The following is a 14923-nucleotide window of genomic DNA, read 5'->3' as shown; positions in this document are numbered from 1 at the left end:
AGCCTCCTTACTCTTCTTACCAAAATGCACTACCTCACATTTATTGATACTGAAATTCATTTGCCAATTACATACCCATTCTGCAAGTTTATTAATATCTTCTTGTAATTTTATAAGCATTTAAAAATTAAAACAATACTTATAGAATGGTTGGATGAAGTTGGATCTAGTTGTGGAGGATGGAGGAGATACTAAATAAATAGTTTGCATCAGTTTTTACAAATAATGGTGGAAGTGAAAAGGTAGAATACCTAGAAGAGGTACTGAAAAAAAATTAGCAGAACTCAAGGTAGGTAGGTCACTAAGCCCTGATGTCGTGCACCTTAGACAAGAGAGAATTTGGCAGAGGCTCTGCCTAGTTTTTCAATCCTCCTTAAATATGGAGGGCAACCAATGCAACACGTCTATTCAATAATGACTAGAAAGGATAAACCAGGTAACTGTAGACCAGTTAGTCCAACAGCAATTGTGAACAAACTCTTAGAATCTATAATTCGAGGTCAAACTAATTAGCATTTAAAATGCATAGATTAATCAAGGCTAACCATCACTGATTTGCTAAAGACAAGATGTGTTCAACAAATTTAATAGTTTTTTCTAAAAATGACCAATTAAACAGGTAAAAAGAATGCAGTACATGTGATGTAAATGGATTTTCAGAAGCCATTCAGGCTATATGGAAAAAGAGGAAATGTGGCAGCACAGATAATAAGTTTGTTAATAGATAGGAAACAAAAGATCGGGGTTATTTAAAAAGAAATAAAAACTGCAAATGCTGGAAATCCAAAGGAGTTCAGTCATCATCTGTAAAAAGGGAGGTTATTGACATTTCGACTGTATAACCACTCATTAGATTACAATAACGTGTCTTTTCTCTTTATAGATGCTGACTGCCCTGCTTTGTATTTCCATCATTTGCAGTTTTTATTTAAGCGTTAGGGTTAATGGGTGTTGCTTGGACTGGAGAAGTATTGGAAGTGATGTACCCCAAGGGGTTAATTCTGAATCCACTTCAATTTTCAATATGTACAGATATGGGGCATGAAGAGCATGATATTGAAATTTGCTTATGGCACAAAAGTCAGGGGTTCAGCAAACAGTACGGCACGTTGTAAAAGACTTCAGAACGACACAGGTTAGCAGAATGGACTGGCAGGTAGTAGATGTATTTTAACATGGGAGATGTTTCAGGAATATTTTGGGAGAAAAAGGACTGGGAATATACACTAAAAGGAAAGATGCTAAAAAGGTGTGGATGAACAAAGAAGGCCTAGAAGTTCAAAATAATTTCCTGTAAGTGCAAGTGCCAGTAGATAAAGCCATACAAAAGGTCAATAGTATTTTGGGTTTTATAATTAAGGATACAGAGTACAAGAGTAAAGAAGTAATGATAAATTTGTACAAAGCATTGGTTAGGCCACTGTAAAAGTACAGTTTTGAGTTACCCATTATAGAAAGATCATTAAAACCATAGAAAGCGCACAGCGTAGATTCACTCAGGTGATGCCAGTGATGAGAAACTATAGTTATGAGGAGAGATGAGATACTGTACTATTTCCATTACAGCAGAGAAAGCAAGGAGGAAATGTAATAGATGTTTTTAAAATTATGAAGGTTTTTGATGGGATAAATGGGGAAAAAACTATTTTCTCTGATTGCAGTCAGTAACAAAAGGTCAACAACTTTAAATTGTTATTAAGGGAGTCAGGAGAAATTGGAAGATTTTTTTTAAGTGTTGTTGGAGCATGGAATGCTTTGCCACTAGCAGTGATTGAGACAGAGGCCATTGCATCTTTTAAAGGAAAAGTGGATAAATATTTCAAACAGGGGAACATACAGGGCCATGGAGAGAGAACGGGGCATTGGAATTCATTTTGGATTGCTCTAGCAAAGAGCCAACACAGACACTAAATGGCCTCCTTCAGTGCTGTGAACTGGAAGCTGGGTTTTATGACCACCAATAACAACAATAACTTGCATTTATATAGCGCCTTTAACATAGTAAAACCTCCCACAGCACTTCACAAGAATGTAATCAGACAAAAATTGGTACGAGCCAAAGGAGATGACATTAGGATGGGTTACCAAAGGGGGTGGGTTTTAAGGAACGTTTTTAGGAGAGGTGGAGAGGTTTAAGGAGGGAATTCCAGAGCTTAGGACCTAGATGGCTGAAGGCACACCAGCCAATGATGGGGCAAAGGAAGCAGGGATGCACAAGAGGCCAGAGTTGGAGGAACGCAGAGTTCTTGGATGGTTCTGGGTTGGAAAAAGTTACAGAGATAGGGAAGGGGGGGATTTGAACATGAGGATGAGAATTTTATAATCAAGGCATTACTGTACCAGGATATAAGTCAGCGAGCAAAGGGGTGATGGGTGAATGGGACTTGGTGCGAGTTAGGATACATGCAGTAGAGTTGTGGATAAGCTTAAGTTTATGGAGGGTGGAAGACGGGAAGTCGGCCAGGAGAACATTGGAATAGTCGAGTCTGGAGATAACAGAAGTACGGATAAGCATTTCAGCAGCAGATAGGCTGAGGCAGAGACGGGCGATATGACAATGAAAGATGATTGAAAGAATATGGGGTTGAAAGCTCAGCTCAGGGTCAACTAGGATAACAAGGTTGCAAACAGTCTGGTTCAACATGAGAAAGTGGCCAGGGAAGGGGATGGAAATCGGTGGCTAGGGAACAGAGTTTGTGATGGGGGCCAAAGCCAGCAGCTTCCATGGTTTTTTTTTTAAAAAACAGATTTTACTGAATTAAATTTCACAACTTTCTTGCTCATTGTATATTACAAAATAACTTGTGTCAAAATATATTTTTTTAAAAATATATTACTCACAGACCCACCACAATGGGTCCCTGCACACCATGGAGCGACTTCAATGAGGCTGTGAATTAGAACCAGCCTGAGTGCAGATGTACATTTGCCCCTCTGCAATTAGTGGAGCCGCTCAAGGACAATGGGCCTCCTCTTGTCACTAATGTCTCTGAAGCAGCATGGAGGTAAAAAGGAACCACATGTGGGCTTCCATTTGGGTAAGAAGTATCTTTAAAAGTTAATGAAATCTTTACACATTTCTGTATGAATAGACAATGCAAGAGTATTTCAGATAGAAAGGACGCCTAGACTTTCCTTTCCCATTAAGAGGAACGAGCCAGAAACACTACAATCAACATCACATGTATCCCCACATATTTAACTGCTCCACTGCTAGCCCAATGGTACAGGTTCTGCCCAATGTATTAATGAACTAGACAGATCATACGGTCTCCAGTTCAATTCCCAGCAGATATCAGTCTGAGGGATAAGTGGCAGCAATACAACTAACCTCAGCACCATGGTTCCTGCTGCTGATCTCTGCCCAGTAATTGCCACTAGAAAGTATGCATGGAAAGGACAGACTATGATGCCCTATGTGGTCAAATAGCCTGCCGACACTCATTGCCAAGGATTACACTAGCCGGTTGGGTGCAATACTGGCAACTTTGTTTCCACAATTTGAGAAAGAAAATTGCAAAAGAAAAAGTCACTGCTCAAGGTACTGTACAAGGCAAATGTACCTAAGCAAATGGGACAGAGATTAACATGAATTCACAGCTGCCATTCAGTACCACAATGCGCTCTTAACGTGTGAGCCCAGTTAATGAATACTGGCAAGATGTTCGATTGTGAAGGGCATCACGAGCCAGTTCGTGTCTTCACCCATCGGCCAGGGAGCCTGGCTGACTATCCCCTCCTCAGCCATGGGACCTTAAGACCAATAGTAACCCTAGCTGAGAGCTGTTCACTCAGTACATGGTCTGGGCCCTGGGGTGGACATGGGCCTCTCTTCCTCAGGTGTGGGGCTCAGCCCCGCGCAGGGCGGTATGCACCGCTCACTCACTAAGCCAACACCATCATTCAGCCCCTCCCCTCACACATCGCTCCCCAGCCCAGGAGACTCTCTTCACCAGACAACCTCTCCAAGAGCCCAGCCGACTCGCTCCGCCCACAGGCCACGCTCCTTAAAGGGAAAGCGCGCTACCAGGCTCTGCTGGTTTTAACATTGTGCCCGTTGGCGCCCCTCACGAATTTCCGTGACGATGTTTGGCTCTTGCCCCGATCCCGGGCGCGGAGAACTCACCCAGACCCCGCTCTCACCTGGTAGCCACGGCTCCCGGCCGCCGCCATTTTATCGCTGAATGACCTTCCACAGCGGAACTGACAACACACGCCGCCACGTTGACGTCAGGCGCATAAGCAACTAGCGCGTGCGCACTGCAGTTGGGGGGGGGGGGGGTTGCAGCCGCTGCAGGGTTGGCGCCAAAAAAGGGCAACATCTGGATGTTGCAGTACAGTATATGGAGAGTATGCAGTATTGAACTTTGCAAATGTACTACCCTATATTCAGCAGATTGACAATTCCACTAACCCCACTTGCATTTTTATAGCCATGATGTGGAGATGCCGGTGATGGACTGGGATGGACAAATATAAGGAATCTTACAACACCAGGTTATAGTCCAACTGTCAGGTGACGAAGGAGGTAAACTCCGAAAGCTTGTGATTTTCAAATAAAACTGTTGGACTATAACCTGGTGTTGTAAGATTCCTTGCATTTTTATAGCACCTTCAAAGTGGGAAAATATCCCACCACCCTCAAGGCAGGAAAGCTTAGGAGGGTAACTAAAAGTTTAAGCAGAGATTAATTTTAAGGAGGGTTTTAAAGAATGTGGGAGAGCTTAGGAAGGAAATTCCAGAGAGTAGAACCTACCAGAGGAAGACATGCCAGTACTGAAGTAAAGGGAGAAGGGGCTGGACAGTCAGATGAATTTGGTGGGTGGTGGGGTTATTGGGCTGGAGTTTAGAGACAGGGAATGGCAAGACCATGGAGGGATTTAAAACACAAGGATGAAAAATTTAAATTTGAGGTATTGAGGGACAAGGATTCAGTTAGCAGGGACAGGTGTGATGGTTGAGCATAACTTGGTGGGAAAGAGAATACAGGCAGCAGACCTTTGACTGAGCTGAAATTTAGGGTGGGAGTTTGGCCAGCAGAGCATGATATCACGTCTGGAGGCACGAAAGACAGATGATCTCAGCAGCAGCTAGGCTCAGGTAGTGACTAGAGGCGGGTGATGTTAGAGGTGGAAGTAGGTGATGTGATAGAAGGGGATAGGAAATCAAAGTCAACTCAGGGTCAAACAGGATACCAAGGCTGCAAACAACCTGGTTCAGTCCAAAAAGTGTCTAGGTAGGGAGATGGAGTTTGTGGTGGGAGCTGAAGACAATGGCTTCGGTCTTCCCAGTTTAGGAAGTTACAACTTGTCCAAAACTATGTTGGACAAGCAGTCTGAACAGACAGATGTGGAGATGCCGGTGATGGACTGGGGTTAACAATTGTAAACAATTTTACAACACCAAGTTATAGTCCAACGATTTTATTTTTAATCCGACAGAGGCAGTGGAGAGGGTGAGAGGTAAAACCGGAAGTCACCAACATACATGTGGAAGCTGACCCCGTGGCTTCAGATTATATCACCAAGGGGCAGCACATAGATGAGGAAGAGGGAGCCATGGATGGCTTCTTAGAGGACTCCAGCGGTGACAAGTGGAGTGATGGGACACCATTGCTAGAGATGGTTTGGCTATGGTTGGATAGGTAAGATTGGAACTTAGCAAGGACAGTCCGTCCAGTGGAGCTCAGCAATGGAGAGGAATTGGAGGATTATTCAGTCAACTGTGTCAAAGACCGCAGAGGTAAAAGGAGGAAAAATACACCATGATAACAGAGAATGCTGTTCGTTGGTTTGGTTAGGGCCATTTCAATGCTGGGGAGGGGCAAAAAACTGATTGGAGGGATTAAAACAGGTAGGCATGGACCTGGGAGATGACAACACATTCAAGGACCATGGAGAGGATATGGAAGAGGGAGATGGGACAGAGGGGGAGCGATGTCAGCAGTTTTGAAACTGCCTGAGCAGAGAGAACCATTTACAGTATCAGCTAAAATGGGGTCAGGTAGGCAATTTGGGTGTTCAGGAAGTTGTAATGGAGTATAAATGAGAGCAGGTTCAGGGCTAGAGTGAGGACAGGATTGGGTGCAGGTTTGGCTTAGTGGGCAAGAGGAAAGGGCAAAAGCAGCAGATGCTCAGACAAAGGAATCCATGTGAACATATGAAAGTGAGACAGGAAGAGACTTTCTGGCCCATTCAGCCTTGCTCACGGTTGTGTTGCCTTATACATCATTTTAAATGCATAAGGCCACCCACCCAGAAGCATGAGAGGCAAAGAAACAGATTTTAAAAATCCAGGCCCATTGGAGGAAAAGAAAAATTGAAAATTCCTCGATTCCCTTAGGCGATCAAAACTAGTCCAGATCACATTGGCCCTGCTTTACATTTCAGGATACCTGGTCAGTGGTGATCTCTGCCCCAGCCAGAAACAGGTTCAACTCTCGCTTGAAGGAACACAGCGAATCAGCATTTACCGCACAAGCCAGCAACTAGTTCCACTGTTCTCTGAGCACCATATATTTGATATAGGTGAGAGTTGGGGGACAGGGGAGAGGAGGTTAGAGAAAACAGTATGATCTTATATGGGCCAGCATTAAGCCCATCGAACCCTTTTCTATTGGTAATGTTCCTATAATCTAGTCAATTGACTGAAATTAGTTTTCACCTTGGATCCCATGACCTTATACTTCACAGGACATCAGATTGAGGACTGCAGCTCTTTTAAGCTTAAGGTGTTTGAGAGCAGATTGAGTTAGCTAATGCATTCCAGTATCCAATCTCCCCTCTAGTCACATGTACAGTAAAAAAAAATCAGTAACAGTAAATAAATCTGCCACCCCTGTAATGAATCACTGTTGAAAATATTGCATCAGCTGAATAAATTCCTGCAAAATTTGAATCCATACCCAAAACTTTTGTTTGAGAAAATCAGTGCATCAGGATTTGTTTAGGAGAATTGACACTAAGCAGCATTACTGAGCCAAACACAATCTAATTGACAAAGCACAAACTACATGTCTCTAAACAAAGCTTTTAAAATTCCAAGATTTTTGCAGAGATCATGAGCAAATTTTGAAAAGGAGCACAATAACCCAATAGTTACCAGCTAGTCAAATACCTTCAAAAAAAAAATTTGAGCCCAGTGTCCATTGATACCAGGGTGCTTTCAGAGTGTACACTGGGCTTGTTGACATGGCTGTGGTTGAGTTTTGAGTTGGTACAGTGTGTTTGGCTTTCATCTGCGAGGTTCAGTTGGGATGGGAGAACTACAAGAATTTAATCTCTCGTGGGCGCCCTAAAGTGGTAAGATCCCGCTTAAACATGCAATTCCCTAATGCACTTCTTAATGCTGTCCACCAAAATAAGGTAATAAATCTAGAAAACAAAGTCAAAGCTTCTATTTTAAAATCTAAAAAAAGTGTTTTAGCACTGTTATACTGGCCATATCATATTAATTGCAGTGTAAATTGTGGCTGAATGCAGCTATATTATGAATGCATACCCTTTCTTGTATCAAAGCTGGACTGTTTTTGGATGCTAAAGCATTTGGAAAATAAATATCTTAAACCTACAGGTAAAAAGGAAACAGCAGCAAAACAATTCCTCTCCATACCAGTAAGAAAACCAGGCTATTCCACAGGTATCAATATTAAGAAAGTGCAGTCAGACTAATATTCAAACATCACCGTTACAGCATGGGAGATGTAGTAAAATGGAATTTATTCAGAGATCCATAAATCCTATAATGTACTTATGCCAACAGCTGCAGATTTCACGGATACCAGTGAAATTACGTTTGTGCAAATTCAACTGCGCAATTGTTCTGTTCCCTTACCATGCACCGCCGCAAAATTTAAATGTGATGTCATTCAAAATATACTCACACTAGCCACTGCAATCTGATTGGCATGAACTCCTACATTTAATTTGTATTAAAATGTAATCACAAAACTCAAATAAATTTCCCCAAATCACATTTATTATTGAATCACATTAATACAGAAGCAAATGTGTATTTTTCACACTAAATAAAAAACAAAATGCAATGTGCACATTGTCAAACTGACCATTCAAGTATTTTTTTTAAATGAATGGAACAAAAACACTTTTTAAAAAAAGGGACAGTTTTACTGTTTGGTCGTTTTAAAAATTCTACTAAAAATTGATTTTAAACATTTCTATCAAGTCGGACATCAATTTCTCTGCCATAAAGTCGGATTCCGTTCATCATCCTGCAGGCACGTTCCGCAGAATCTGGACTCTCAAAACGAACCACACCACAGCCCTTAGACTTGCCATTTTCCATCTTAATGTCTGCATAATGTACGTATCCTATATTTTAAAAAAAATCAGCAAACATTGAAATGCCAGAAACTAGACTATTTGTTTTTAATTGTGCTACCAGGACCAGTGTGTTCAATATGGGCTAATTTATAGGATACTTAGTGCAAACAGTGCAAGGAAACAGATTTTCACATAAACCAGGTAAGAAAGACTTGCATTTATACAACACTCTGCCATGTGTTTCATGGTTCTTCATACACAATGAATTACTTTGAAGTGCAGCAAATCTCATTATGGAGGCAAATACAGCTGTCATTGTGAACACAGCCAGATCCCCAAAACAGCAATTAGATGAATGTTGAGGGAGGGATGTTGGACTTGGCACCCAGAGAACTCCTTGCTAGTTTCGTTACTGGCATGGAACTTTCAGCATTCACCAGAACATGCAAACAGGGCCTCAGTTTAACACTGAAGGAACTGCACCTCCACCAATTCAGCACTCTGTCAATATTGCTAATGCAGTGTCAGTCCAGATTATGTTCTCAAATCCTGGAGTGGTGCTTGAGCTCACAACCTTCTGACTCAGAGGCAAAGGCCAACCAACTGAGCCAAGGTGGCAACATAACTGGATTTGGTACTTCATTACCAAAAAAGATTACTATCTGAATCTGAAAAAATGTATTAAAACAAACCCTGGAAGGTATCCAAATCCTGTCAACAAGCAAGGAGATTGATACAAATACTTTCCGAGTCCCCTTATCTAGCTGTGTGAACACCCCAATCATCACGAAGTTTATCATTGAAAAAATATTCAGTACTTGGAGAGTTGATAGTGGATCAAAAGGGCTGAAACAACTAGTTATAGCTTCCTTCTAATAAACTATATTTTCAGTTAGTAATCTGTGAGCTTACCAAATTCACTGAATTTATCTTTCAGCATTTGCCAGGTGATGTCATAGGGGAGCTGAAGAAAACAAAGTAAATGAATTTTAAAAATCAAACTGCAACCCGTATAACAGAATTTGAGGCCTAGCCCCTGCATTTACTGTACAACTTACACAATGAACAGAACGTTGGAACAAGTCCCAGCATGCATCCCAAATCAGGCCTTTGCTATTATTCGAACAGTGTTCTTTCCTATATTTTATATTACAATCTCAGTGTGGTTTGGTCGCTGTTAGCATGGCAAGTTTATTCAACTAGCGTCAGCCACCTTTACAAAGGATAGCACTTGGCTACTTATACAAGGTACTAGCTGGCTACCCGTATCAATAGAATCATACCAGCATGAGTCACCACCTCCAGGGAGGGAGGAACAAACGCAAGCACTTAGCGCGTTTTTGCAGTGTACAAAAGCTATTTTCATTGCTACTCATACTCAAGTAGGACGGATTGAATTTAAACAAAGCATTACAGTAGATTATGTTTAAAGAGTTTAGCAGATTAAGATACAATCAATTAGAAAAATAGGCACAGGTTAAGCAGTTTGCAAGTCCGTCAACTCATTAACTTCCTCTTCCTGATTGGAGTGTCTGTTGTTTCCCACCTTCTGTACTTTATTACTACCGTACTAAAATGCTTATCTTTTAGTGTTGAGTTCTGATGAAGTTACACACCTGACATGTTAGCCTGTCTTTTCTCTTTACAGATGCTGACTATGTATTTCCAGCATTTGCAGTTTTTTTTTAAAAAAATGATAAAATGTACTCACGTTTCGAACAAATATTTGACAGATTCTTCTTGAATTAAGATTTCCAGTACCAGTTCCCATGGATCCTCCATAGTTCCCGCTGAAACGATTACGATCCATGTCTGTGGACTTGTCAAAACCTCCCATTCCAGAACCCATGCGATCCATACCACCACCCATTCTATCGGTACTTTGGCCCATCCAGTCCATTCCGGCTCCCATGCGGTCAACATTTGATGTCATCCCAGAACCCATGTTGGATCCAATCCGGTCCATTCCCAGACCTGTTCGATCCATAGCACCACCCATGCGATCCATTCCAGGTCCCATGCGATCCATGTTATCCATTCCAATGCCTCCACCCATTTTATTCATTCCTCCCATTCCAATACCTATGGAAGGAAAAGCATTTCAACCAGACAAAACTTTTTTTTTAAATTTGCTTTATAATGCAGACTGTCCCTACACTCAGTTTTAACACTTGGGCATGTGTTAAATATTATTGCTTCCCAATTTCTACAGTGGACATCAACTGTTTGTTGAATCCTTTGTAAAAAGGCTCAACACCCACATTCATTCAGTACTTTAACAGTGGAAATGCTTTGGCTGCTCACCACTTGCCTTAGATAATGCAGGCATCATTCTTTGAATGAAGTCACACTTTACATATTACAGGATAAGGATAGCAAGATCAAGAATGGGAAACAAAAAAAATGAAGTAACTGAAATGACAGCCTCATTTTGATCCCTGGAATCTTGCCTTTCAGTTATCACAGCAGGGTACATTTAGTAGAAGTCCCTTATTGAGATTTTAAAAAAGGACCCCGTGTTACAGGATAATCTCAAATTCACAAAAAACACTAATTGTATACTACCCTACTTTGTCAGTTTAGAAACATAAAAGAGCACGCCTTCTTGAAAAATCCATTGCACCCCACAAACCAATGGTCTGGAGGAGAGGACGGAAAGTATGTAGATAATGGGCGATAATTTTCTGTCAAAGTAACAAGTGAGGCGAACGGCAGTCGCCGTTAATTATACCAAAAGTTGCTCTCCGAGATGCGCTGCTCCGCTGTTAAGTTTCGCAAAATCGCATCTTGCTGTCTGCCTCACCATTAAAATATACTGAATGGTGGTAAGTTCCTCTATTTGCGTGATGGATATGAACTAAACTCGTCACAGAAAGTTAAGTCTTGTCCATTTCAGTCTAAGTACCCTTTTAATGACATGATGTGTTAATTACTGCCAGTCAACCTCCTTGGCACTGAAAATTAACTATTACAAATGTGGAGTCTCATTCCTTCAGGTTTTAATTGCTGGAAATGTTTAAAATGTCAAATTTTAAATAAAATTTTTCTTACTTTTCCTCTCTCTCTAAATCCAATCTTTCTTTCCCTCTCCACTTCCCTTTCTTTACCTGATTTGACATTGAATTCACCCATTCTAACTTACACTTCCTGCTCAGTCCTTGTACTGTTAATTTCACAATCCTTCAATCTGATTGGTTAAGGAGATACACAGTTGCATGCCCTGTTCACTCAGGTCCCAGATGCTCAGTTTCCCTCGCTGCGACATTATCACCTCGCACTTTCAGCAGCTTGCCATGCAAACATTTTTTTAAAAGCCTAAACATGCACAGGCAAGTCTAACTAATGGCAGATGCCGTTCGATGCCCTGCCACAGTAAATTATGGCCCAATACATTTAAATAACCCTCCACCACTTGAGAAAAATCCTCTCTATTCATTACTAATGGATCTCCCATGATTTTGCCCATGAAATGTCAGGAAAAGGAAAATTGTCCGAGTGATACTGTAGGTATGAGAATGGGGACCTGCACATTCTAGAGCTTATGAAGCTCCATCTGGTGGCAGAGGTGTGCAGCTGCAGGCATGACTGTCAGAATGGAGATATCCAAATAAGAAGTGTACCACATACATTGCAAAATATAGATATTAGACACTGCATATTTTATAGCCTAAACTCTACTTCACAAAGACACAGAAGTGAGATTAATAAGCCTCTGCCTATTGCAGATGAATACAAGAAATTGCACATGATCAGAAAAGATAGTGGCAATATTTAATTATTGTGTGAATGTTATTCCAATTGTATCTACAGATGCACAACAACCTATATTCCTGAAATGACTTTTCTAAACAGTTCAAATAAATGCCTCCTACATTACTTCTTAAATCACCATCCTGACCTGTAACAGACAGTAAGTGTACTTTGCAAGATACTTTGATTTGACAAAGTCAGCATGGCTTTACGAAGGGGAAGTCATGTCTGACAAATTTGCTTGAGTTCTTTGAGAACATAACGTACAGGGTGGATAAAGGGGAACCAGTGGACGTACTGTATTTAGACTTCCAGAAGGCATTCGACAAGGTGCCACATAAAAGATTATTGCTCAAGATAAAGAATCACTGGATTGGGGGTAATATTCTGGCATGGGTGGAGGATTGGTTATCTAACAGGAAGCAGAGAGTTGGGATAAATGGTTCATTCTCGGACTGGCAACCAGTAGCCAGTGGTGTTCCGCAGGGGTCGGTGCTGGGTCCCCAACTCTTTACAATCTATATTAACGATTTGGAGGAGGGGACCGAGTGTAACATATCAAAGTTTGCAGATGATACAAAGATGGGAGGGAAAGTGGAGAGTGAGGACAACATAAAAAACCTACAAGGGGATATAGACAGACTGGGTGAGTGGGTGGAGATTTGGCAGATGCAATACAATATTGGAAAATGTGAGGTTATGCACTTTGGCAGGAAAAATCAGAGAGCAAGTTATTATCTTAATGGCGAGAAACTGGAAAGTACTGCAGTACAAAGGGATCTGGGGGACCTAGTGCAAGAAAATCAAAAAGTTAGTATGCAGGTGATCAAGAAGGCCAACGGAATGTTGGCTTTTATTGCTAGGGGGATAGAATATAAAAACAGGGAGGTATTGCTGCAGTTATATAAGGTATTGGTGAGACCACACCTGGAATACTGCATACAGTTTTGGTGTCCATACTTAAGAAAAGACAGACTTGCTCTCGAGGCAGTACAAAGAAGGTTCACTCGGTTAATCCCGGGGATGAGGGGGCGGACATATGAGGAGAGGTTGAGTAGATTGGGACTCTACTCATTGGAGTTCAGAAGAATGAGAGGCGATCTTATTGGAGACATATACGATTGTGAAGGGGCTTGATCGGGTGGATGCGGTAAGGATGTTCCCAAGGATGGGTGAAACTAGAACTAGGGGGCATAATCTTAGAATAAGGGGCTACTCTTTCAAAACTGAGATGAGGAGAAACTTCTTCACTCAGAGGGTAGTAGGTCTGTGGAATTTGCTGCCCCAGGAAGCTGTGGAAGCTACATCATTAAATAAATTTAAAACAGAAATAGATAGTTTCCTAGAAGTAAAGGGAATTAGGGGTTACGGGGAGCGGGCAGGAAATTGGACATGAATTTAGATTTGAGGTTAGGATCAGATCAGCCATGATCTTATTGTAAACAATTTTACAACACCAAGTTATAGTCCAGCAATTTTATTTTAAATTCACAAGCTTTCGGAGATTTTCTCCTTCCTCAGGCAAATGTTTCAGGATCCTGAAACATTTGCCTGAGGAAGGAGAAAATCTCCAAAAGCTTGTGAATTTAAAATAAAATTGCTGGACTATAACTTGGTGTTGTAAAATTGTTTACAATTGTCAACCCCAGTCCATCACCGGCATCTCCACATCATGATCTTATTGAATGGCGGAGCAGGCTCGAGGGGCCGATTGGCCTACTCCTGCTCCTATTTCTTATGATTTGAGACTCAAATTGCTTCTTAATTAAAAGATTCAGTCTGCAAAAATGAAGGTGTGTATGGAGGTACTACTTACTCCTGATAAAGGAGACATGTCCCATTGCTTCTTAGAGGCCAAGCCAGGAGAATCATCACTTGGATTTACACAATGTCACAAATGCTCATTTTCCCTTTCTCCTCCCATAGTAATCACCTGAATGCAGAGTTACAGCTAAGTTGCTCCTTTCAATTTTCAATATGTAGCACAGAATATTTGGTATTTGCAGAACATTTATTTCCCACAATTACATAACATCCTATTCAAAGGGCGTCAAATCATTCAGCTACATTGTGAATTTGGATCTTAAAAGGCTGACTGTAGCAAGTTCACGATCAAACATAGTGTTTAAGATGTTCTTACCCATTCCTGATGCCATGCCTGGTGTACCAGCAGCCATACCACTGCCACCACCACCACTCATCCCGCCAGCTAAAAAGGGAAATTAACAGATTACATGCAAATTAAACTGCAAGAGAATTGTGTAATGTAATCCTGAATGGTGTTTGGTACTCATTTATAGTTTTATTTCTGCAAGATTTACAGATTGAAGACAACCCTCACCCGACTCACTTCCACCCTAGAATTGCTTAACTAATTTAATTCTTTATGGCCCAGTGAGTTTATCCAGCTGAGCCACATGGGCCAGGAAATTCAGCTCAGACTCCTGGAGTAGACCATTTGTCCAGCTCCTTGGGCAGGAAATAAGTCATCACCAGGAGACTTAAGAATTAGAAGGCTATTAAGTACACAAAAAATAACGTGGGGGCTCAGTCTAGTGAAGAAAGCACACGCAGACCTACAAAGGATTCTACAAATCAATTTGGGCGCAATAACTTCAGCCTGGATTTTCAGAACTAGCCCAATGCAGCAGGCCCATCTGTTGTATAAATCTAAAATGGAATCAATGTTAAAATATTTGAACCATTCTTTGCACAAAAAAAAGTCAGTTATTTGAACTTACCCATTCCTCCACCAAAGGAATCACCATATCCACGAGACATTGCCATATCATTTCTGCCAAAGTCTCGGTCAAAGCCACTGCCACCCATTCCTCCTCCACTGCCAGGTCCGTACATTCCTCCTTGGTACATGTCTGCAACAGTCAGAAAAA

The 14923-nt window shown here is 41.3% G+C and overlaps 2 protein-coding genes across 2 annotated transcripts in view; both read right to left on the bottom strand.

The window, feature by feature from the left end:
* Positions 1-4223, bottom strand: part of timm44 (translocase of inner mitochondrial membrane 44 homolog (yeast)) — a 59679-nt gene extending 55456 nt beyond the window's left edge. Inside the window, exon 1 of the mRNA XM_067968684.1 lies at positions 4144-4223. Within this exon, the coding sequence (XP_067824785.1) occupies positions 4144-4173 (30 nt within the window). The 5' untranslated portion in view covers positions 4174-4223. The remainder of the gene's footprint in view (positions 1-4143) is intronic.
* A 3732-nt stretch (positions 4224-7955) lies between these two features.
* LOC137299443 (myelin expression factor 2-like) overlaps positions 7956-14923 on the bottom strand; it is a 35880-nt gene continuing 28912 nt past the window's right edge. The window contains exons 14-18 of the mRNA XM_067968179.1: positions 14774-14905; positions 14173-14241; positions 9994-10364; positions 9195-9246; positions 7956-8330 (exon numbers count right to left, since the gene is read on the bottom strand). Coding sequence (XP_067824280.1) covers positions 8167-8330; positions 9195-9246; positions 9994-10364; positions 14173-14241; positions 14774-14905 — 788 coding nt within the window. The 3' untranslated portion in view covers positions 7956-8166. The remainder of the gene's footprint in view (positions 8331-9194; positions 9247-9993; positions 10365-14172; positions 14242-14773; positions 14906-14923) is intronic.

This window comes from Heptranchias perlo, chromosome 29 (genome assembly GCF_035084215.1).
Source record: "Heptranchias perlo isolate sHepPer1 chromosome 29, sHepPer1.hap1, whole genome shotgun sequence".
Lineage (NCBI taxonomy): Eukaryota > Metazoa > Chordata > Chondrichthyes > Hexanchiformes > Hexanchidae > Heptranchias > Heptranchias perlo.
The sequence above is the reverse complement of the archived record's forward strand: the minus strand, read 5'-3'. Positions and strand labels throughout refer to the sequence as shown.